The sequence below is a fragment of the Mercenaria mercenaria genome, chromosome 16 (genome assembly GCF_021730395.1).
Source record: "Mercenaria mercenaria strain notata chromosome 16, MADL_Memer_1, whole genome shotgun sequence".
Lineage (NCBI taxonomy): Eukaryota > Metazoa > Mollusca > Bivalvia > Venerida > Veneridae > Mercenaria > Mercenaria mercenaria.
The window spans coordinates 29748747-29776115 of NC_069376.1; the positions used below are offsets into that span (position 1 = coordinate 29748747).

Sequence of the window (27369 nt, forward strand, 5' to 3'; positions counted from 1 at the left end):
TATTTAACATGTAGGATATATCGTTGTCGTCTTGACCATTGTCATCATGTATCAGCAACTGAATCATAGGTGTTTCATCCATACTACCTCCATTCAAAATAAAGGGCAAAATCGGTGGGTATAATAAAGATAACTTTATTTGGTCAACGACGAAATAAAACTTTGTCGGACTTCTGTTTTTGCTTTTTTTTTCAAAACTACGCCATTTTGTTTTTAAAACAACTACTAAAGACACGTTTGAAACGATTTTTATAAACGAGTTTTGTTCAGGTACCATACATGTATGTGAGACCGTCACGTATGTATTTGCAATTACCATAAGAAGTTTTTATAACGGAATCGCCCGAGGAAACGAACGTTGATTCATACTAAGCGTATGCGCAGGATTTAGCTATCTGCACTAAAACCAAGGAACATTGCCACTGGAATAGAATGTTACTGAACTCAGATCGTAGAGGACAATTATCTCTTTTTTCTGAATCAAGCGGCGTAATGACGTATTAATTTATCCCAGGCCTAACATTCTGCTTGCAATGGTGAGGACGGGCATCGTAACTTAAGATAAAACTTTACTAGGCAGCAAATGTAATTTTGACAAAATGTGAAAATTTAATTATCATAAATTTTTAAAGTATGCACTTATTTAAAGACTTGCCTTTCAATAGTTAAACGACTACTTGCCCGAGGTCGTTTTGACAACTTGCAACTCATTCAATGTGTCTTTTAAAACATGACATCAGAAATGAACTTAGGGGCTTTTTCTCTCAATTTTTTACAATAGATATTAAACCTGTGTGGAATAATAAACCGGCTAATAGCATAAATTATGAATCAGTGATTTATTCATGGAGTCATGATATAATAATTATTATAATAATTGTGGTCTTCAGTTATTAGCAACACACCTATGTATTTAACAGAACTGCTTACTGTATTTTAAAGACTTTATGGCATTGTTTTAAATTTTTTGATAATTGTTTTAAATGCGATAACAGCAGGTGTTAGTTTTTAACTTTTTTGTGAGTTTTTACATTTCGTCATAATGTATGCTTTTATGGCTTGCTAAATTTAAAGTTGACAATTGGTAAATCAGATAAATTAGTCTCAGTTACACGAAAATGAAATGGATTTCCACCATAATCTAAAAGCAAATGAAAAGTTCAAATTCCGAACCAGAAACCCTTTAATGGTGGTTTACTCTTTTATTTGAGTGACAATTTGTCACGGTATTTTAAACTAACAAAGGACATGCAATTCGACTACTTTCTTCCATTAATGACTTCAGTGAAAACTGATCATTGCGCCAATGTCAAAAATAAGTCTTTTGTTCTTCACTGTCTCGTTTTGGGTTTTAATAGTTTCACACTCAAAGCGAATCACCTTTAGAATAATTCAATTTTACAGGCGTGTGCAAGTAAAAGTAATTACCGAAGGAAATTTCTGGATGGATTGTGAAAAAAACAAAACAACAAAGGTAACATACTGTTTAAAATCACTTAACTATCATGTATACAACCAAGTACTTTTAGCTCAACAAGGAAAGCGGAGATCTAAGGATCGCGGGGTCGTAAATTCGATCCCCGGACAAGGGGTATGTTCTCCATGACGATTTGATAATAGACATTGTCAAGATTAATATCATACTCCACTTCTGAATCTTATAAAGAAGACGGCAGTTACTTGCATGGGGGCGGGGAGGCTCGTAATGGTAGGTAATCCAGAAACACTGGTTAGGTGAATTGACCGCCGTTATATGGCTAAAATCTGTTGATAAACGGCGCTAAACTAAAAAACAAACAAACAAACAAAGTATTTTTAATTAAAGAAAGATAAAAATACCTCTCCTAAGATATTTCTTCGTAACTACAGTATATCAAGGTTTTTTGTATGTTCTTTATTACTGTGTTCTAACTTTTGTCGTGGAAACATCAATGGGAAACCTCCATATATCATGCGAAAGACAACATAATACTGTTGTTGTTGTTGTTGCTTTTTTAATAAAAATCGCCCCAATTATCATAACGAAAATTGTCACAGGTCCCACACCCTTACATACATTTATATAATGAAAGAAATAAACACTTTTTACGAAATTTTATTCATCTCACTTACGTAACATTTACATATATAGAATGCTTCTCCAGCATCTAAAGAAATAATTTCAATACTGGTGATATCTCATAGTACAATATATATTTATGTCGATTTGTCCACACGGTGATGGTTAAACAGGATTATTTTAAAGGCGGTCCCATTATACGTGTGCACAGTACGTGTTCTGAACGAAACAGAACAGAGATGTAGGATCTATACACTATTTCTCTGATTTGCTTTAAAAATCTTGTTTTGCTATTGACCAGACATTAATCGTTATATTTTATGTACTTGTAATTAAGAATCACATTTTAAGCACTATCATAGAATCTATTCAGTGAACTATTGAAGTCATACCTTCCGATACTTTCATGTATACTGTCAAATGATGGTTCAACTAATCAAATTGAAGGAGTATTATGGTTTGATATAACCTAAAAGATATACCATGCGTAAAAATAACTTCCTGCCGGATGAGAAGAGCAAGAAGAGGAAATTTAAAATTAAAAAGCAATGAACTTATAATAAACAAATATTTGCAACTGAATATAACAAGCTAGGACGCCTATATCTTGTGAAGTGTGATTATTACGTTTTTTTTTCATTTCTAATATATAGGTAAGAAATCATTTTAGTTCATTCTAGCATTCCGCACTGAATTTAATGGACAATATATTTATTTTACAAGTTTCAGGCTACAATAGCCTTAGCGCACATTTATTTCATTTTATAACATCAGTAGATTCTCTCGCGATACATTGATACGTTCGCTACACCGGGTTCTGACACCAATCAATCCATCGGAATTCTAAAGATGTTATAACAGGAAAACAAACATGCGTTACCCCTACATTTACAGTCATTAAATTTATAGTTAGTTATTAAGCATTATTGAAGTCATATCATATTGATATCCATAGAACAAGCATAAACAATTAGTTACAAAATTATAGATGTTAAAACACGTGAAGAGCAGTTACCAGTTGTCAATGTGCGAAACAATGATTTTAGCTAAGAGTATCATTTTTATGCTAATGGAATCCGAAAGTACTATACAGAACATTTGCAGTTATCTAATATCTATTTTTAAATTTTGATATCGCTTGAGTATTTGTACATAGATAGTATTTCTTAACGCCCATACATTCCTGAAATTACTGCAGCACATGCGTAAATCACTGGAATAGAGATTTTATTGACAGCATAGGACATTTTAGATCATGCTTGAGTGAATTTTCACATTTCATACTATCTTACTAACAGACCTAATGAAACCAAATTTTCTGTTTTTCACGTTATTGCGTTCTACGTTTCCGAAGGATATCTTTAGATTAGTCAACAGTTATTACAGTCGAACTTTGTTCACTGGAACTCGACGGGAGAAACAAAATTTGTTCGAGATATCAGTAGTATGAGACAATGAAAACTATACATTATATAGATATTGCGACGGGACCTGACGATGAGTTCGAGCCAAGGGTAGTGAGCGAATTATCTTAGTTCGAGCAAATGAAGTTTTACTTTACTAGTTTTGATAAAATACACTTATAGATATTTTCGCCCTGTGATGTTTATACAGACGACAAATCAGCCTTTGTAAAATTGTTAGCCTAAAAACGAAAAGTTTTAGCTCAATATAAAGAAATAACTGTAGTGTTTTTGAATTTTGCCAGTCTCAAATTTATTAAATCTACACGACGTTATTTGATTTACTTTTCTTATTCATAATTATCACTGAAAAAATGCAAGTTTATATTACAAAGTAGCAAAACATGGCGAATAACAAAAATACACCTATTGACCTTTGACCAAGTGACCTTACTATGACTCTTAGACGGCGACAGCCTTCCCCCGCCCCCCCCCCCCGCCCCACCTGAAACTTTTCATATTATTATGTTAACATTCAGTGAACATGGTTGTCAAGCATTAACAAAAATGCCATCAAAGGCAATTTCTTTGTATTTTTTCGGATATATAGACACATTACAAGATGGTATTAAATATATGTTAATATATTCTACAATAACTAAAAATGCGTTTGCTTTTCAAAAATATAGTGTTTCGCTAATTCATACAGACTATTCACAAGCTGTGTCGGTTCCTTAAATACTGTTGTGGCAAAGGATAGTAAAATTAAAAATTCCTACATAAACGCATTAGATCAGTGTGAAAAAGTGTTTTAAAAGTCTATTCTTGAGAATTGCAAGGGGACAGAAGGACACATTAACCATGTACAATACTTTATCGCATAGCACTTTAGTTCGTCTGTCCAGCTGAAGCTTCAGGGCGCAGACAGAAATGGCTCAGATAGACCACATAATAATTGACAGTATATTATATATTTACCTTAACTTTTTTGAATCCCATATGCCCAAAAGTTTAACGCATTTCATACACTATTCCTTGCTTGAGGAAGCCTTGACACCGAGTTTTGACAAGAGAATTTTTTTTAACTGTACTGAAATACCCATTTCAATGATGAAGAGGGTATGTATAACCGTATAAAGGTTATAAAATTAGATTGAAGACAAATATATGGATATGGTGACTACGTTAGAGCTTGTGCTGCTATACTAAAAGTTGCCTTTAAAATGCTAAGAAATGTCAAAAGAGAGGCTCTGCTGTATGTATAACCATAACGAAATTAGAGCTCTCTCGACGAATTGACTTATGAGAACTTGAAAAGTCCACAAAAAAACGCGTTAAATCATTACGCATATATAACATTTTATCTCCGCGTTAAATCTATTACGCATACAATACATTTTATCTCCATTTGTTTTCAGTCTTGCTTAGCCGTCGATTATGCAATGAAATATTTAGTTAGACAAAATTCGGCCTGACTACATTATCAGCATAATATGATTAGAAAAGTGTCTAATAACCGTTTACTCATTTTATTAAAAACATCAACAGTGTCGCAAATACGAGACCTGTTTAACAAGTAGCTGTTGATTAGGAATATAATTTGAAAATTGAGCCACACAGAGAAAAAACGCAGAATAACATGTTTATTATCTGTAGTGTCTTAAGGTATGGACAGTCATTTTGATGCGAATGATTAAAACACTCGAGCACTGTCCATATCTTATTAACTGATGAATATAGGGACATATTTATCATTTCTTAATTAAAGAATGATTTTGATCCAAATTTCATTATATAGTAATATTTTTCGATCGGTAGAAGTAGGGTCGCGTGCTTGGTGTTTTGCTAGTCTTATTTGAAAGAAACTAGTCTTTATCTCAATTCATTACCCATATTTGGTGGTGATATGTTTTCTAGTCATTTGGATCATACATGTAGAGTCGAAATTATATACATTTGTAATAGAATTCCACTGAAGCCATCTGCAGGGGGCGTGCGAGTGATATCATTACTTTTCAAAGACAGTCGATTCAAATTTACTATTATTCTACGTGGTTGTGTTCTACATTTCAAACGGTTGTCTTGTGTATGTCAAAACATATCGAGCCGTTTGTTATCATAACATTATTAGGTGGTGGGTGTAGCTTTTATCGTCACTGTCCTACAACTTTGGAACATAGCAGGTGTTAAGACAGTACATAATTAAACACTCTTATCTCTCCACTGAGCATTCGAAACTACAGCTACATATTATAATACATATCTTTGTACAGTAGCTTAATTTATTGTCCCCATTTGAATATCTGTACAAATATTAATTGTACCCTTTTATAAATTAAAATATTATTTATTACATAATTAGCCTCCATGCTGACAAATTGTAAATTATTATGTAGACTCACATCACCACGGAGACGTTTTTATAACAGTACTTTGATCAACAATGTTGTATTCGGCCCGAATGGATATTGCCAAGTAGGATCTCATGAGGCGCTTGCGCCAAGTGTTATTCAGTAAGGCAAAATTCACGAGAGCAGGATCAAGGAATTGCTTTAATTGTACTTTTGGTAAATACATATTAAATGTACCTCTTCAAATGATTTTTTTTGCAGGCCAAAATGGACTAAAATATTTTTTTACAAATAAGCTGGAAACTCGTGAAGTTTTGACGAATGGACAAAACCAATACAAGTAGTCCAACCACTGCATATATTTTTCGTATCCATCGGGAGATGAATACAGGGTTTTGTGTTCATTTGTGAAATACAAGCTGTATTATAGACCGAAAATCCGTAGGTGTTTAATAAGTTATGACATAAACTTGATTTGTCGTAAGTTATAGTAAACCAAGTAACATATTACTAACACAAGCTGTTTTTTTCCGTCTGAACAACACCGATTTGTAAAAGAAAGAAAACAATTTAATATGAAGATGATCAATTTAGATAACACATAAGTGCATAGAATTATACTGTGCATTTTATTTAAGAACACAATTCATAATATATGTAATTTTTAACTATTTTCTGACGTATTTATATCGTATGCTTTTAGAACCATGGGTGTAGATATTTCAACATATCGGTGCAGAATTGGATGTTTCAATGGTATTTCTGGCAGTTCGGTTTTAACTAAACGTGTTTACAGCAGTTCCGATGATGGGCTGAAAACTGTCGGGTCTATGCTTTTCGTAGGAATTTTACTCCTTATAGCTGGAATAGAGTCGAATCCAGGGCCCATAACAGGACTACAAGGTATGTATATTATACCGGTATCATTTATTGATGTTAATATTTTATCGCACGTAGTTGTATCATACGTTACAGTAAATGATGTTTTAAATTAACATGTTTATGCCTAAAGGTATTTGGTCAAGCAAAACCTGTGTGAGAAGTCGTCTACATTAAAATCAACACGACGTATTTAAATAATTAAGCATTTACTAAAAATATACTTTATATGGTTAAATAGTCTCTGTTTCTAAAGTCGAAAAAGTACATGCCTTCAGGTAAGAAAAAATATTTTAGGGCAAACATTACAAACAGGCATGCCATGGAGATCGGTGCTCAGTCCTTTCACTCACTTTCATTAATATTTTCGAGTCCCCAGTTTGTGTTACACTTCTTTTCGCAGATGAAAGTTCTCTCTCTAGACTAAAACAACACTACTGCTTATGCCTAAGGAAAATGTTATGCCGTACATTAAGCTTACTCATAAGCTTTTCAACCAAACTACACCTTCTTCACTATCGCAGCAAAAAAGGCAGTGTTAATTTGAGAATAATGTGGGTCAATTCTTTCGGAGAATTTGTCATGAGCACCATACAGATGATAATTAAAGCAGCAGCATTTTAAGCTGGAAATATATTATAATAGAAACATTGTACTTTTGTGTAATTTTTGTCACAAAGTAAATCTGGTGATTGATTTACCAAACTCTTTTACTTTGTATCAAAAACTGCCAACCACAAGGCAAAACTAAAAAGATACATATAATTATGATATTATGAAGAGATTAATACTTGATTGCCCTGTGCGATTATAGGTTTATACTCGAAGCTGTGCATAATGCGGCCCGAAAATCTTTATTCATTTTGAGGCCAATTGATCTATAATCGCACAGGGCATTAATGTCTCTAATACCTATGTCGTAAATTACCATCAACAACCGAAACTTCATCGCATCGATTTTAAATTTTAGCATGGAACAAAAAAGTATTGATTTGACAAGAGGGCTTCATGCGATTTGAACATGCATACTTAGTGTATTTAAATGTAAAGAACCATATACTTTTGTAGCTATAAAGGGAATTCATTAAGGTAGGAAACATTTTTTTTGCTGTTTATGAGAGTGAATTCCTTGGCAAACGGTTAACAACAACACATAACAATGGTACAAATATATTCATCATGGTGGCCATTGTTAGTATACCTACTACGTTGCCCGTTGGATCTATCTTAACGTTGTACAGATCATTATGACAAAATACCGGGCAGGCGTCGGCAGAAAATGCATATTCGCTGTTCGTAGCTTGTTACGCCAACAAAACAACACCATTTCCGGTATTATAAATGGTAACATAGGTATTTAGTGACTTTAAGTTCAGATATGTCGACAAAGAATGGACTACATAATCATAATTTTCAAAAAAGATTAGTGATTGTTCTAACACTGTGTTCAGTTTAGCATTTTTCTTATAACTTTTCATTAATTTACCTGACGTTCTTGCCATACATCACACGGAGATTCAGCTGACATATAAGTATTTAGCATGCTTGTTCATATTTATAGATGTTATGAAACAATCAACAACTGTAGATTTTTGTATATGCACATTTTAATCCAAGTGTTTTGTTATAACATATTGATTATATACTGTAGTACCATATTGTTGATACATTATTGACATATACCAGTTCATTACATTGACAGATATCAGTTCATTATGCTATTTTGCAGTAGTGAAAATTAGGTACCTTCCAGTAGGGGACTTTGTATTACATGGAAATACTTCATTCACTTGTTTATATATGATTATCTTTAACTTAAAGGCTAAATGTCCCAGATTGCATAGCCAAAATTAGTTGACGAATATTTAGTGAATATTACTTTTTTCAGTTACTAATATGGCACATCTATGAACATTTATTCGTTCGTGTATTTCCGTTCTATATGCAAAAATATTGAAAGTCTACGCTTGAAGCGTAATGTTTTATCATAATGTTTGTGCTTTATTAAAGACAAATGTTAAACGAAAGATATGATTAGAAACAGACATTATTATTGCTCTAAATAACACAAGTAAAAGTTAATATATAAAAATATAAACAGTACCAAGGTCTAGCATTGCCTTTTTATGACATTCATCAACTGTCTACAAATAAGGATCATAAGTTTTGGACAGGCTGAACCATTGACTAGACCGTGAACAAAAAGCAAATGGTTACCAGCGGGCGAACCGTCCAGCATGCGAAACACAATACACCCTTCTTCGTCGAAATGGACACTAATACAAAAACTTTGAAAACATGACGTTAGTCTTATCATTTCAAATTAAAAAGCTAATTTGGCTTACTCCATGGTAGGCGTTTTCGAATATTGGACCCATAAGTATTGATTTGGTATATGGGTAGATATCTCGAATTATTGAGATTCGAACTATATATTTGCCGCATTTCATGAATGTGTATAAAATGTGTGCATGGATGTTTTTAAATACAGAAAGACAAAAATGATTTTCATGTAAATTAATTTTTTTTCAGAATCTACAGTATTGCCGGAAACTTACAAAGACACAGGATATGATGATATCTCAAGTATTGCCCTTTAAATTCTATTTGTCAATTTGTTACAGTAATGTTCATAATTTCATCATTCACATTAAAAAACATACAGTATTATGTTATAACTAGAGTAAACAAATTAAAATACATGTTATTCTTTTGAGTCTTAAAAATTCGACCATTTACATATACATTTTGAAATGTTTAAATTTCCTTTCTTAACTGTCTATTTCTTAAAGAGCAATTATTATATAACAATAATTTGGTAACAGTAACTTCTATGGGTGTAGCAAATGTTTGACGTATCCAAAAATATTCATAACAACTCCCCTGAATTTACATTAAACCAACAGACACTTGAAACTGTTCAATAAGAAAAATTTCTTGGAGTACAAGTTGACCAAAATTTAAATTGGAAAACTCAAATTGACAAAATACTAAAAAAGTGCAATTCATTACTGTATCTTTTGCTAAGAATTAAGTTCTGTTTGAATTAATACTCCCTCAAATTATTCTACAATACCCATATTTTACCTCATCTGGATTACTGTAGCACAATTTGCGGAAACTGTAGCTCAGAATGCAAAATGATCTGATCAAATTTCAGAAAAGGGCTGTGAGAATTTTACTAGTAGAACCATTTGACAGGCCTTCAATTGAACTCTCCAAGGTACTCTATTGGCATTTCCGGAAAGAGTTGACTATAAAAAAGCTGTTACAGTCTATAAAGTATTGCAAACAGAATCTCAAAATTGTCCAGACTACTTAAAGAATAAATTCAAATATGTTAATAATAACAAACTCAGGTCATCACAGCAACAATTTCTTTATATTCCGAAACCAAATTTAGAATTTTTCAGGAAATCACTAAATTATTCAAGACCAAAACTGTGGAATGACATTCCTTAACATGTAAGATCTTCTGCATCTGGTACAGAATTCAAAAGAAGATATATCCAATGGCAGTTTCCTTTTTTGGACAAACTGACAATTAAGATAAACCGTTTTTGTTTTGTACTGTTGAATATGTAAACTGTATCTCCTTTATTATGTGTTTATGTTGTACATATATTAAATGTATTATGTTATTATGTTGAGGCCCATACAGAGATTGTTCTGTACTGTTGATTATGTATAATGTATCTGTTTTGTTCTTAGTTCATTTTGTAAATATGTAAAATGTATTATGTTATTATGTTGAGGAAGATTGCTTCGGCAAGTATGCTGTCTCGTTAAAGTCTTTGTGTGTGTGTGTGTGTGTGTGTGTGTGAGTGTGTTCGGGTTTAACGTCTTTTTTCAAAAAATTTTCATTCATATAAACGACAGTGTCTACTTGTAGCAGTGAGCACAATGCCCAACTTTATAGTGCTGCCTCATTGGAATATCACGCCGTAGACACGTGGCATGATACCTCACCCAGTCACATTATACTGACACCGGGCTGACCAGTCCTAGCAATATCCATTTAATGCTGAGCGCCAAGCGAGGAAGCTGCCAGTACCATTTTTTTACGTCTTTGGTATGACGCGGCCGGGGATCGAACCCACGACCTCCCGCACTCGAATCGGACGCTCTACCACTAGGCTACCGAGGCGGTTAATAAAGTCTTTATTATTATTATAATTATTATTATTTTTTTTAAACATGCCACAACTGTATAACATGATTTGTCAACCACGGACTATTGAATTCTTTCTGCAGTTCTCCAATATTCGTTAAATTTTCTTGCCTTGAATCTAGATATTCCTCATCAAAGCTTACAGGAAGCATGAAACTAAAGGTCATTGATTCTATTAATCATTTATACTCATGTCTATTTTTTAGCATTTGTACGTTATTCATAACAATCTTATGCAAGAATTTTTACAAGTGACAATGAGTAACAGACAAACGTGGAGCCCTAGTCTCAGTGTGTAAAAAAAAAACAACGTTAGATATTCTTTGTATAAGGTTTTTGCTGGTTTATGCACACAAAATACTACTACCTTAATTAAGAGTATTACGTCACAGGGTAACAATTTCTTGTTACAGTAAATAAAACTAACAGAAAGACAGACCAGCAACTATTAACAATAACAAAATTTTATTCTTAAATTTAAGTAACAATACAAATATCTTTGAACATTTCAAAGAGCCGTAAAATCCAATCTTATACGTACAGATAGTCCAAATCCTGTCCGTGTCAAATTTAAATCCAATCAGAATAAATTCCACAATGTTTCGCACAGTTTAATATCCAAACATTATAATTCCTGTCCTCAATGATAACTTTTAAAATCCAGAAATTTTAGTAAATCCTTCAAGTAATCCTTCAAGATGTTAAATATCCAAACTGGTACAAATGTGTTTATTAAGAAATGCAGGAAAGTTTCATCAATATCAGTAATCTTAGTTTTATACTGTAGGTTCTTCAGAGCTGTCAAGGGTTTCATGAGTCTAAGCGTGAGAAGGGGTTCCAAGGGGCGGTTGCCCCGGGGGGGGGGGGGGGGGGGGCGAAGCCCCCCATACGCTAACGGTGCGTTCTCGTTGATTTTCGTGAAAAAAATGACCAAAAATGACATTGACAAGAAATATATTACCCGCCGATATCGTGTTGTAAACAGCTTTATAAATTCCCGCCTTTCGTCCTATTATCGATCAATCGGTTCATCTCTAATACTCTATGAATTTTTGCCGAAAACAAAATATTAAAATCTACAACTAAAAGACAATTTAAAATGAATTTTTTTTCCGAGACCAGTTTTAGCACGAACATTTCAAAAGGCTTTAAAACTTTTTTACAGCCAGCTCCAGTGTTTACGACCGAAATGTGTAAACACGGGCTAGGATTCCCCTTAATAATATGTGTAAAAATAGCAATGTTTGCAGCTGATATTGCTATTTTTAGACATATTTATATATGGTCACGTGAAGCTGCATCATCATGCAGATAATCTTGCAATCTTGCGTAATACACTAGGCAAAGACAGATGGAGCGGGTGACGTCACAGTATCTTTTTTTCTCGTTATTAGTGGGAACTTGAAAGAGTGTTGATCGAGTTGAAAATAATAGTTGAAGATATTTTTTATCTAAATTTGCGCACTAGCGTGAGAAATTGAAACCAGGGCGTGAGAGCGTGATTTCTGTCCTGAATGCGTGATTCTCACGCTCAGTGCGTGAGACTTGACAAGTATGGTTCTTATTTAGGTTCCGGGCTTTTGTCAGACAGTAGCCTATTTAATATATCACGGAATGTTCCAGAACGTTCATGTAACACTAAGAATAAAAAGAACATTCTCGAAAAATCAAGGACAATCTTTTCTAAAAATAATTGTTACACATTGTTTATCAGAATTGTAGTAGAACATTCTGGAATAAAGTATAATTTTATAGTAGATACAGGATGTCTTAAAACAAGGTTAGTGAACAATAATTTGCCTCAGGATAAAATGACCTATACATAACAAGCGGTAACCACATTCCTTTTAAACATTTAGCAAAGCATAGGTCTTTGCAATTATACAAATATCTGAGAGAAACAAAAAGTTGATATGTTGTTGATATGTTCTGTTTTCTCGGCTTATAGTGCAAGTTTTACATATTTCAGGACGTCTACGAAATGTATTCGAAGGTAAGAAAATGCTGTTTTACTATTGAAATATCATTTTATTAGTCAAAGATAAATAGGGCAGTATTGCTTATGACATTTGTACGAATTTCAGACTAGATTATAGTAATTCTTCCATTAACATTGTTTGTTATTTTACCAGACAATGGTTTACATAATTATAATGAATTAGAATTTGCTGACAATTATAGATTTTTATACGTGTACAATTTCTTTTTTAACAAAAATATCTTACTTCCGTTTGCTTCTGAAGCATATAAATAACATTCATGTACATAAACCATGTTAATCATTAAGTACTAAGAGTATTACAATGACAAGTTAAAGGTTTGACCTTGAGTTTGCAGTGTGCGTGAAGATTTTAACTACAACTATACCTAGATTTAAAACAATTTTGTTTCTTTTTATCTTTTCTTATTTAACTGAAACATTTGACATTTACGGTTTTTTTACTGAAAATGTGAGAAATAGAAATATATGTTTTTTGGTATACTTTGCTAAGATACCGACCATCCTGAATTTCTTCTATGTAATTTGTTATAAGCATGGTCAATACTGTCGATAGTTATTGTCATTAATTGCCGAATAAAGACAATTGATACTAAAAACACTGATAATGATTTACACCGGAAGGGGGAAAAAAGGTAAATATTAAACGGTTCAGTCTTAAACTTGAATCTTCTAACAGCATTTTCTTCATGATCTTAAATTAACTTAACTATTTTCTGATATTGAAATGCCAATGTCAGCCTTTTATTTGCATATTATCAGTCAGAATAAATGAATCCATATACAAGTGGTTTAAAATATTGTTCTTATTCCAGATATGGAGAGACGATATTCACGTGTTTGCTTTTCTGAGTCAACGCATGCAACATTTTCGCCAGATATGTATTCCCTCAAATGTTCATTTTACTTAAAGCATAAGTTGGCGATAACAATTTATATCCTTCTCAGGTTGTGTATATATATTTAATGTTTTTTTTTTCAATTGTTTTTATATCAGAAGCCCTCAAAACTCTATTTCGACGGAGGGAAGAAGAACGGTTCCAACATTTAGAAATTCAGCAGCAGAATATACGATCTGAAAGACGCTTTGCAGAAGCTGGTAAAGATAAATGTTGTTTTTTTTTTTAACTGACGTAAACACATAGCTTGGGACTATGTGCCCTTGTCTGTAATAATGTTCGAAAGTGCACCTGGGATGTTTCTCCATTATCAAAAGCTGGAAAAGCCGCGGTATGGTCTATATTGTATAGGTATGACTCTAAACCCAAGACAAAATATTACTTTTTGAATGTCTGAATATTAATTGCTTTTCACTGCAATAAATATTTTTAAAACTGATCAATGTTAAAACGGTTAAAAACGTAATTATTTATTCATTCTGTATTAAGATAATTAAAATTACCTTATATGAATCGGGAGTGGGTTTACATTGAAAACTACACATAATTTATAAACCTTACAAATATCTAGATATATATATACATCAAACGATGCAGGGCGCTTTTAACTTTTGACTCTTGTCTTTTTGTTTGAAGATCATAGAAAAGCTTCCGAACGTTTGTATGACAGGTCTCTTGAAAACACCATATTATGTCGAGGAAACTTCCCTTCACTACAAGATGGTAAAACTTATTTGTTGCATATGACTTTATGTTCTTTTAGCTAATTTAAACAACAATTTGAAGAAAGTGGTTACAGTTAAAAATAGACAAGGTGTCCTTATAGATTATACAATTTCAAATTTCAGTTTATCATATATCTCTAGATATTACAAATCAGATTTAATCTAATACCGATTTAAATGGATAGTTGGTCCTTCATTCTTCATTTGTATGATGATTTGGTCATTTCTCCTATATTAATGTGTGGATTTCCATCAGACCTGGCAGAAATGATCAGTGCAAGCCTCATTGTGCTTATTGTTGACACGGTCCGTTTTAATGAGTTTCAGTTAAGAAATGACCCTTTATTTATTATATTTTACCTTACCCGGACAACTGCTCCGAGAGCAGCAGGATAAGTACTCTAATCAGTGCTGTTATATTTCAATCTTCTCAGATCGTTCAGCACGTCATTTATGGTGTGTTATGTGTACTTTTTAGTCATTTAGCTTGAACATTTCGGCTGGGGCAGTTCAAATACTCCGCTTACACAGCTTTGGGTATTGTATAATCACGTCTGGGATATGGTGTCTGCTTTCTTATTTTGTCTTTTGGCAGTTTCTGTGATATGCAGGCTCCGTAACTTAAGCTCTCTTTTCTAAATTCCAGTTATCTTTGAATTGACCATGATTACCGCCATTTGCAGATGTCTAAATTGATTTTTCGTACTTGTAACATGTGTAAATGTCGAGTTCTGCAAAAATCGGGGCTAGAGTGCGTAGACGGTGGCATGCATTTCCACTAACGTCCATGAAAGGACTCAATCAAACCGAGCCTGCAACATTTTCATTTTTGTCGTGTTCAGCGACCCCTGCAGTTTCCGCCTTTTTCTATTCACAAATGAGATCATTGCCAGGCTTTATTGAATATATCGCGAGTATGTTCCGGTTCGATTTTTTTCAGCAGAGTTATTTCTTTGATTTGTAAAATTTATGATGTTTTAGCCCCTTCTCTTTTGTAATAGGCAATATTTCACAAAACCTTGCAGGAAATATCAGTGCTAAGCTTGGTTATACATATCATTGGCATATCCCGATTCAGTGACTTTCATCAGAGTTATGACCCTTGATTTGTCATATTTTAAGGTTTTACTCTACTTTTAGGCTAAATTTCACCAAACCTCACGAGCGATTAGTGTGAACCATAGCTTAACAAATACATTAATACTGGTAATTGGTAAAATAAACCGTTAATTACTACTACAACCGCAGGTGTATTAACAAAAAATGTTCGGTGCCTCGACAATGCCATATTTCTTAGTACCCAACAACTATTATGCCTTCTGCATGTATAATACCCTTTCCTATGTTGAGGACAAAATTATTCACATTCTCAATGACAAGCCCTAATATCTATTAAAATGTTGAGGAGAAAGACGGCGGTGAATTGTGTAAGTGCAATTTATCGTGCGTTACGGTCACTACCTTATGTGAATGTATATACTTTTTGCTATGCAATACGTCATGTTATAAGCATTCAATTTACATTATATTGAAAACAGTTTAAGTTGAATCAAACTCTTGCAATGGTAACTAACATCCGACATTGTAGATTGTATATCACCTGCAAAATGTTTATGGACTTCGCGTTGATTTCCGCAAATTCCCTGCAATTTGCAAAACCTTCTTAGAATTTCCTCGTCATTTGCCGAGGGAATTTTGCTTATAAGTAATTGCGACTTTATATAAAATCATCGCGAGTTGTTCTCAGTGCAAATATGTGTGCCAGTAGTAATCTGTACAGGCAAAACCCTTGAGCCAAGGACTTTACATGACTCCTGAAAACGCGAAATTTAACGCTCTCAGGTGAAAAAAAGTTTGGTAAATATACACATTTTCATTTCAATCTTTGTAACTCCCTAAGTTCTCAGGGTAAGCTAATGTGATAACACCAACCATTGTGCATCCGCGTCCGTCCCTCGACACCTTTCTTCGAACGGCTTCACATGAAATACCATTTGGTGGGAGTTAGTGAAAGTTTACATTGGTGATTCACGAACATTCTTTTCTTCCAGAACAATAAAACGGTTTCATTCAAGTGGGGCGCCAGAGAAAAAATAGAAAGGTTAATACGACATTACCTTCTGAGCTGCTGTTCCGATATCTAAATAACTTTACAAAAATGTCCCTTAGTTGAACATTTTCATTTATTCATAACAAACCCTGGTCACCAGGGGGGCGTGTTTATATAATAATTTCAAATATGCATTTATCGTTTGGTGAACATAAACAGGAAGAAAAATGATCCGACGTTAAAATCAGGAATGAATTCATTACATCACCGGTTAGTCTTGTCATAACTGCTTGCCCGGTCTTTAAATGTTGTTATGAAAATCTTAAAGTGGTCTTATACAAAGGTAGTAAAATCATTGGATTCATCAAATAATATGACCACCGGTCCGAATGATAGAAAAATATAATATCTACATTCTACTACCTCCTAGACTACTGGTCAGATTTTAAAGGTTTTCATAAAAATGTTCCTTGGATAAAACCCGATTGTTTATGCAATATTCATCTGTCATGGTTTCATTCATCTCCGAAAGCCGAGCTTTATTTCTTAAATGTCTCCTCTTTCAAAACCTGTCTGGCTGCAGCGCGTATGCTCCCTAATCATCCCTAATAAGATTCATGATCTCAAAGTTTATCAATTATAATGGGTCTCGTTTTTCGAAATGAAAGAATGCTTGTATATTCTAACACATAATAGTCGTAAAATGATATCAAGGGTGACACTTTTCGAGATTGTACGCATAATCTGTTGTCATTTTCAAGATAAAAATCAACAATAAGCATTTTAAAATTGGACACAAAGATCTAAACAAAAACAACATTTAATTACCTCTTAAACTATCTTTTCCGACGGAAATGATCAAGTTAAATCTACACGACTATCTATAATAGTTTCTCCTAGATTAAAGGATATTTCAAAAAAAAGCTGGAACTGTATCTTTTTAAGCAAAAACCAATTTAATTTTGGCGGGTATTTTTGGCTGTTCTATTTAGGTGTTGAAAAGATCGATACACTGATATTTATTTAGTTTTTTTTTTGTACTCATGGAAATGCAAACCACTTACGCTAAGTAAAGTTGTTACTATAAGGAATGAATGCATTTTGTGTATTAGCATTCTTTTAACGCACAAGTGGACTCACTAAACATCTCACAAATGCAATTTAGTCCCAGTTTAGTGTATTTCCAACTAAACACAGATAAAAACTAACATCTAGTTCTAAATTAAATTGGCAGCTTTAAATCTTGGAAGTCTTGGAAAATTGGCATCTTTAAGTCGAAAGTCATGTAAACAGGCATGCCACACATTTAGCATACTGCAAATGTCTTTAAATTTTCCTATAGAATATCTGACTTCTCTATCTCGCACCTATGCTGGTTCACATCATTCTTAGTCTTAGTCATGTTCAAGTACACTAAATACTTGTTGAGATCTCAAAAAGAATTTATCAAAATATGTTTAATTTAAATCCCACTTGATAAATCTATGTTTACCTTCATAAGAAATAAAACATTCCTGATCATATCCAAGAAAATCACTTCCATAACGAAATATGAAACGAAACATTTATTTAACAATACTTAAGTTTTTTTTGTTCCTTGATCCGTTTCAAGTTGAAGCAAAAATGCTACTTCAATTTTAGTAAATGGAAATAAAATCAATTTCCGTTGAAGAAGGTCTACACTGGAAACCAATATTTATGTGATACGTTTTTAATAGAGTTAAAACTAGTCAATTTTTATGCGCATTTTGCGGAAAAGTTATGTATCCAAACAGAAAATAATTTATATCCTCATATCTTTGAATGTGTCCTGAAGGACAAAAATGCGCACAAAAATTGACTAGTTTTCATGGTGAGTTTCAGAACATTTGATTTTATAATTTTATAAATTAAATGCATTTTTTTACAATTGTTTATGTGTGTGTTAAATGATTAAAATGCATCTTTAGACCTCTATAGCAGCATATTGTCTATAGGGGTAAATAATGTGACCAACCCTAATTTTGTGACGCCATCTTAGTTGTTCATGTCAAGTTACCTTAAAGGCGTGTTTGGCCTTCGCAACGAAAGCTTAGTGATTCTTAAAGGTATCAAGCCTGCAACAAGGCTTTGATTGAGGTTGTGTTTAACGTTACTGTGTTTATCAGCCAAATATTTTATAAGAGGCCATTGTACTAGTCGTCCTCCGAAACGTATTTGCCCTGAAACATTGCATGCTTTAAGGCCTTGCTTACTGGTAGTTTATTGTTTCAGCACTAACATTATACTTTATATTTTATTTATACCAGGAGGAGACAAGTTACCATTTTCATACGACAGAAAAAATGTACAACTGAAGTCAGATTCAATAGGTTTGTATTTAATATAAAGTAATTTCCTCAAATTTCTTACTGTTTATAAATAATAGAAGTCGTATAAAACATACCCAATGTGAAATCAGTATATTGATGGCACCGCCATAAAGAGCCTTATCTTTAAATCGATCTTTTTCCAACGCAGCAGTCTCTGTCGGGAATATATAATGAGACATGAAAATGAGACAAACTAAGTATTGTACTTTCATGGTACGTTCATATGGCAAAATCATTGCTTTTCTTAAATAGCTCTAACAATTGTGCTCTTTCTTTTAGAAAAAATCTATGCATCTTATTAAATTGTTGTCTCATAATGACGTAATACACACCTCAGGTCAAGTTCTGTATGAACTCATTTTTTTTTCAATGTTTTTCATTAAATAGATCTGAAGCTAATGGAGGCATTTTACTGGAATCTACATAAACCTGTTGTTCAGTAGGAAAATGGCATAACAAGTCCCATGATTCTTACTGCTTTTGATATAAAATTATATCCCTTTCTTATTGTTGTGTTTTAATTTTCATATTGATAGTTAAGAATACGACTTATATCTACTGAAGGAAACTTAGTGTTAATTTTGAAGAGGAATTGAAAGGCTATATATAATATAACTACCATAATTCTGCCTTGACAATTATAAAGTGAACTACATGTTTGGCAACTTTTTATGAATAAAGGAAGAACTTTCACGACACAAAAGGGTAATATTATGACTTAATACATTGAAAGATAATTGAACAAGGTAGATACAATGCCTGATTTTTATACAAAAATTCTCTATTCTGCAATCGTTTTAATCATGAATTGTTAACATTTTGAGAGAAAAATTACAATAAATCTGCCCTTGATATTGATAAAGTTTTCTGCCCTTTTGTATATTTTTTCCCAATAATTTTAAGGCAACAAACTAAAAAGTATTAGAACTGTAATATTTACTTGAACATAGATATAATTTCATCCAGGTGAGGTGGATTTTAGATAGAGTATTACTTATTACCAATATAGTTTTGAGATATTTACTTTTCCCAAAAGTGATTTGTACGCAGCAAATATAGAACTTTGACATACATCTTATCGGAACATACTATGTTCTGTATGTTTTAAATATTTTTCAGGCAAAGCACCAATTACAAGGAGACAAAAAGTTTCGAAATATGATGTCCCTGACTCTTGTTATCCCAGGTATCAGTATACAAAAAAGCACGCAGCGACTATAAAAGATGACTATATAGAATTAAAACGAAGAATTTTGCAAAACCAGAAACCTGTCATTGACAAAAATACCCAAACTGGCATTTTGCTTTATGTATTTGAACCATTTAAAAAGACAGTATCTCTGCGTCCCGCGAACTTGGTTTTAAGAGCTCATGAAACTTGCAGAACACAACAAATGTCGACACACTTTGGAAAAGAACTTTCTCAGCTCTACAGTGTATGCCCCGCAGATAGTACAGTGGTAGCTATAGAAAGGTTTGGAGTTGAAGAGCAAGAACCCGCGGCTTCATTGCTTCTGCTCGCCGAGGATAAAGACGACATGGCAGGTTTCGAAAACAATATAGCAAGTGGCATACAAGTATGTCTTAAAGAAAAAGTAAACGTTAAAATCTGTGAAATGCTAGAACGTGACATCCTTCGTCAGATGGAAAAAGTATATAAAGATCTGGATAAAGGTAAAACTTAGCATAAAATGTACAATCATAAAATTCTAAATAAGATAAATGGTTTGATAGCAGATAAGCAATACGTAAGAACGTTTCTACTAAATAAGGTCATTAATGTGCTAATTATATGTTACATTTACAGGGAATCAAATAGTACGAATAATAATCTCCATTATTGTAAAACATTATATGTAGGGATTATTTGTTTGCTTTTTACAACATTCTCGACAATCGCGACCAAACTATGATATGTATTGTATTTGATGTCATTTCATTGTGTTAGCAACGTTAGCATTTTCTAGTTTTGTTTCGTTTATTATGAAAATGTCTTTATGTAGTAACGGTCTATAAAAATAGACAGTTTAAACATTCTTATATTGTGTTGTATCTGGCTTTGCATATAATAAACACGTTATAGAAAATACCACTGATACATTGAAGAAGTCTTATGAGCCCAGATTATAAAGCATTGAATTTGTAGATGGCTGAATTGTTATGACTATGCTCATATAAATACCATAAACCTATGCATAGTTGTCCGTTATAAAGATATGAAATTATGTACAATTATTAAATCATTAACGCTGTCATTCTTCAATTGACGGTTATTTATAGTTGTTAATAAATAACTCGGCAAAGTTTCGTTCAAGCATAAAAATGATATGATTCAAATGATTTAATATCATTTATAAATTTAGTTCGGTGTGACATTGAAAACCAGCATAAAACTGGAAACCTCCAGAAAAGTATCATCATGCCGTGCTCATGTTTAAGTGACAAAGGGTGTTGCAAGTGCTTTGAGAGAACTATAGAAGAAATTAAACGTCTACAAGCAGACATCACGGGTTTGGTCAAAAGAAGTAAAGTGCCGGAAGACCAGAAACCACAATTATGCACAGACATAGAAACGAAGGTAGATCAAATGGTGCGTATAATATACTAACAGTTTACCTTGCAGAGGCGTTATGTATCACGTAGTAGTTTATAATTTTTTATGTCAAATTTAATTCAAACGCGGTCTGGAGAACATGTCCTACACTTAGAGAGTTTTAATTAAGTAGGGGAGAAAGACTAACCTAAAACATATATTTATTATTATTCTAGTTGATTTTACAAAATCAGATTTCATACTTCTTAGAAAAACAAAACAAAAATAGGTATTAATGTTCTAATGAAAATACAAATGGGTGCTTTTCAAATTTGAATTAGTTATTTTAAGTCGTTACTTTTGACAGACAAAATTTTGGGAAACATGTTTTGTGTAATTTAACGCTTAATCAGTCAACGTCAACCAAACTTAAACTACTTGTTTCTCCTCATCAGCAACATCATATCAAGTTGATTCCGTAGGCATTTAATTATCCATAGAATGGCTTTATTTTTACTTATTTTTTTTAGATATTCAAAAGGTTAGCGTTAAGATAAACATATATAGTTGTTTTAATCATATACCACTATACTATATTTACTATATTTAAGATACATAATAGTTGTCATACCTTTCCCCTATGTAAGCGATTTATAACATTGAAAATTGTAACAAAGTAAATTATACACTCTTCAATGCCAATGTAAATTGAGTTTACGGATAGTTATAAAATAACTTTCCTAAATGTATTATAATGTGAAAACAATAGTAATTTAATCAATGGGTACGTACGATCTCGCAAATTCCTGCTATTTAGTTATAGAATATAGAACGGTCTAAACGTATCATGTACTTAGAATATGTCACTTGTCATTTATCCTCATTGAAAATAATGCTGAATTTTCAAAACGCTCTGCCGTCTTAGATTCCTATATATACTCCAATTTTACATGATAATTTTAGGGTGAATTGTGGCATTTGATTCATACCTTTGTTGACCCTTTTTTATTGTAAGGTAATCGATGCCTTGAAGGAAACAAGTCAATCTATTGATCACTGCGGATATAACCTGGACACGCTGTACATTTTTGTGGACGAAAAACACCCAGATGAAAGGCTAAAAATGGACATTGAAAAAACAATGTCTGAGCTTTGCATAAGTAAGTTTCGTATTGTTTCTTCTCATGTCAACGTATATTCCACTCCTGTATCTGGATCAGAGGTTGTTGTAAACGCAATGACAGAGAAAGGAATAAAAAAAGCAACATTGACTGGGTTTGGCCGTTTGACAGAAAACAATAATTTGGTGGCAGTTATATCGAGACATTTGGCTATAAAAAGTATAGACAAAAAACTGTATATAAAGAATGGTTCAAAATACTTGACAGGTGATATCATGAAAGAGCTTTTTGAAGCTCAAAACGAATCTAACGATATCATTTATGAACGAGCCGGAGCATCGAACGAACATGAGAGGCCAACGCAATCGGTCGTATATCCGAAAATATGTATCGACATGGCTTTTGCGTCAATAAGCGAAAAGGACGAGCACGCTTGTGACACCAGGTATAGAACAGATGAAAATAGACTGGTGAAAGGAAGACTTTGTGCATTTGATCGGAAACAAATGATCCGCTTACCAGTATATATTTGGGGAAATGCAACAGGGCTTGGTCGTGGTATCGTTTCAATGTCAGACATAGTTCCGGTGAATGAATCAGACAAACATCTTTTAATGATCGAAGATACGAAGGGAAAAACATTCTGTAAAGAAGGGGATAGTGGAGCAATGGTATGTGCAGATGATCCAGACAACTACGGAGACAAGGTGCAGTTAATTTCAATGGTTATGGGGGCGGTTCAAGGCGAAAAAGGAAAATATCAGACGGTAAAGATAAAGGAAGGCCTGGAATACATAGCTGGTGAAATTGGAGAAAATATCGACATGTGCTAAAATATAGCTGATTTCTTGTCTTGACTTGTACGGTGTCGCTAACAAGTATAATTTAATGTTTATATGAATATATTTCTAAGGTTAAGCAGTAATGTGTCTCATGTACGAACGTAATAAAACTGCGTTCTTTTTAACAAATACTTGTATGCATCCTGTGTGTGTTACTCTCTCATAAAAGGAGAGCACCGTGATAAATTCACATCTGCATGTTTAATGAATACTACCTTATCTGTTATTATGATCGCAATATTTGTACATACGCATGTATTGAAAAACTTGAATGCTAAAGTGTACTATGGTGTATTCTTATAATACATATTTACTTAAAATTGTTTTATGTTATACCAGATTTTAATTTAGTTCGCACGTGAACATTGTAATCACACATTACACGCTTATGTTTGTAGACAATACTTGAATTCTTGGGTGTATGTAACATGCTGTCGTTTTTATTTAAATCGGTTAGGAAAGAAATTAAGCCGGGTATAGTACTTGTGTAATTGGTGAATAACCTCATATCATCCAGAAATGAGAAAAAAAAAAACGACAACGGAGCAAACTGAGAAGACTTAATGCACAAAAAGACATGTAAAGGCTAATATGTAAATCCGCTATTTTCGTTAGTGCATTGAAACTGCAAATATTTAGAAGCAATGCAATAGCGTGTCTAATGATTTTCTAACACAACACCAAGGCAAGTCAAATATGGGTTTTATACATTTTGTTCTTGGCAGAAAAAAAACTTAACTTGCTTTTGTTCTAGGCTGGATATTAATTATTCTATATCTAACTGCTAAACTTCGAGCACTATAATATGAAAATTTGTACTTATTTTTCTTTTGAATAACGCACAAACAAGAACTTCGAGAAATCTAGAACTGTTTATTAATTATTACATAATATTGAAAACATTCTGTAAAAAGCTGAACTATTTGTCAGTCATATTAAATTTAATTTGTGTGTTCGACCATATACTGAACAACTGATAGTAGGTATGAAATGCTAAGAAATATCGTGTATTGGCAATTGTATCATATTTGTAAATGTAAGTCATGACATTCACATTTTCCGTAAAACAACCAAATTGAAAATGATATGAAAAACAGTGTGTAAAGTGGTTTGTGTGGGTACGTGAACAATCCTAAAGTATTTAACAGAATGTGCAAACTTCTAGACTTGCAATCAAAAATATACATGAAGCTTTGATGAAATGATTGCTGCTATGCATTTGCGAATGTCGATGAACATGATTGGGCGGAGTTTAATGTTTTAGGGGAAAATAAGCATAACAATATCTTTTTGATTTGAAACATACCTATACCATTATAATTTTATAAATTTATTGTCCATCAAAATGAAACATTTTGTTCATTGATTTCATATCATGATTGCTATATTTGTACATACAAATGTATTGTTAATTTGCATACACAAGTGTCCTATGTTGTATTCTTATAATACATTTTTACTTTTAACTGCTTTATTGTACCGTTTACGTACCTGTATTTTTCTGGAGAGGTATGACTTTTAAATATTATATTCGTCTTGTTATCATTTGTCATTTATCATTTGTCATCACAACACATCACTCATTAAAAGGAAGTATATAAACGTTTAGACATGGGAAAAATGTTGCCTAAATATTTAACATTGATTTTGACTAAGTTTTAATTTCATCTAATTAAACTTATACTCTCTGATTCAATATATTTTCATCCATTTAATTTTTCATTGTGAAAAATGTCATCATATCTTTGTATGAATCTTTGAATAATGTCATATCAGATATTTATAAGATTTTAACTGAATTGTTTAGATATAAATACATGTTTGTAGTTTGCACATAAACACAGAAATCACACATAACTTACAAACGTTTTAGGACGATGCTTTTAATACTTATTGATGTTTGTAACACGTTGTCTTATTAGATCGATTTAGCAAGAAATCAAGCAGGCTATACTACTTGTGTAATTCCTGAAAAGTACCAGAAATGAAAAGAAAATATATGTACAAATGCCTAAAAAGGCAATGATGAAACGGATAATATAAAGAGTTTGTCGATTGTTCAGCAGAGCACAAGCATATCAAATGAATATATTTTTTTTTTAATTTGAAACATACCTAAAACCTTTTTAATATTATAACTATATTCTTAAGGGAAATTAAATATTTTACTTATTATGTTTGCCTTGATCTAACATTTATATGATCTTGACAGCACTTACAATTTGAACGGGAGTAACTTTGACATGGCAGTGTTATTTCCCGCAATGATACTGATTTCGTTTCATTCCTTTATGTAATGCCATTCTTTAATCACTTGCAGCTATGAGTCAGCTACACTTTTTTTTAGCTATAACACAACTCATTTGATGTTTTTACAAATGATAAGTATTCAAAATCCAAGACTATTCAAGAGCCGAAAATACATAAAATTCTTTATTATAAGCTTACCAAACCCATACCAAAAATTATGCTGAAAGAAGTTAGTAAAGATTTATGAGGTGAACAAACATATACTGCATTTTGCCACTCTTGATTGCTCTCAAATAGGTTATAATTGGTCGTCTAGATATAATCCTAATGTGAGACCCCATAGAATATTTTTAATGTAACGAAAACTGTTATGAAATTTATTTATGTTGTAAATTGCTGTGGATTTTTAAAGTTACTCGCATATATTATTTTAAACAGTTTACGATTTGTCTGTCTTAAATAAGGTTACATTTGATGACCATGGTCCTTTGTGTTACCCTATTTGCAGCTAAATACCCCTGAAAAGTCAAGATAAATATATAAAAATATGTAATACATATGAACCACTTTTAAAATAATGAAGTGAAATGATGAATATTATAATCCACATTCTATGTAGGTTGTTACAAATATGTGGTACAAGTTTTATTTCGTTTCTTTTATTTTCATTTTTTGCTGTTTCGTCTTGTCTTGTCAGATATTAAAATATATATAGATATTCCACTTTGTAAGCCACAGTTTGATTACAATCATGTATTCATTCATTCTTTCAATCTATCATTTTAATGTCCACTCATTTCACTCGCCACTCATACATTCATTCACCTGCTAACATTTGGGTGACGGGCCACCAGCACATGACACTTTAAACAGGGACTCGTGTTAGGTTTTTCACTTGTGCTTTCAGTTCATTGCAGGTAATTTGTCAAAGTATTTGTTCTTCCATTATTTTCGTTGCTCACTTTTTTAGCCAACCATAGATAATAGGTAAACATTTTTAAAAATTGCTGTAGATATGTAATATGAATATTATATCTGCATGCACTTAGGTTACTTTAACATTACCATCTGAAGAAATCGTAGTTAATATAGAAACCAACTCAAGAATAATTGTGTGCATAAAATATGTTTGCCTGTTGTTTTTTTTTTTGTATGCACAAACCTAATTACCGGAAGATGAACGTATCTACGACACAATTTAGAAATTGGTGCCTCTATTTCTTATTTTTAGGAATTTTCAAGTTTCATCAATATTTCATTTATTCCACTGAATGTACTTTTCAGATTATTTACAACTGTTTTCTTGGTTGCTCTATATAAGTGTTTACTTTAATTAATGATCAATTTTGAATATTGTTCATTTTGATTAAATTGATATATCATTTTGGATTTCTAGGGGGAATAGTACTTGAATATTATTGTACAAGGACTTTTTCACTAGTTTGTAAGAAATAATCGCCAAATCGTTCTTAATCAGCATCCAAGATTCCAATTCCATACACTGCTACTTTATTGTCACAATTTGTTCTAGGCAACTTTTCTCAATTATGCATTATGAATTCTGATATGTTAACTAACTGCATAGTTTAAAGTTTATGTGAAATACATCATTTTCGATATATTTTTCCTAAAGGCTAAAGGTACATAAAGAAGTAACGAAAAAGGATTATTTATTTGTGAACTTTCTTCTTGTTTAGACTGTGTTGTATTGAACAGAATATAAATGCTGGATCTTT

The 27369-nt window shown here is 32.5% G+C and overlaps 1 protein-coding gene across 3 annotated transcripts; it reads left to right on the forward strand.

The window, feature by feature from the left end:
* Positions 1–1301: 1301 nt before the first annotated feature.
* LOC123541488 (uncharacterized) lies at positions 1302–27369 on the forward strand. 3 transcript variants are annotated; one of them, XM_053526531.1, is made up of 11 exons: positions 1302–1474; positions 6075–6254; positions 6517–6716; positions 9225–9278; positions 12833–12856; positions 13860–13961; positions 14398–14484; positions 18825–18887; positions 20007–20561; positions 21251–21477; positions 22436–27369. In XM_053526531.1, the coding sequence occupies exons 3-11, from the start codon at positions 6521–6523 to the stop codon at positions 23372–23374; spliced, it is 2247 nt and encodes a 748-aa protein (XP_053382506.1). In that variant the 5' UTR covers positions 1302–1474; positions 6075–6254; positions 6517–6520; the 3' UTR covers positions 23375–27369. The 3 variants fall into 3 exon arrangements, with proteins under 3 accessions (XP_053382506.1, XP_053382505.1, XP_053382507.1); XM_053526530.1 differs by lacking the exon at positions 6075–6254; XM_053526532.1 differs by lacking the exons at positions 6075–6254; positions 14398–14484.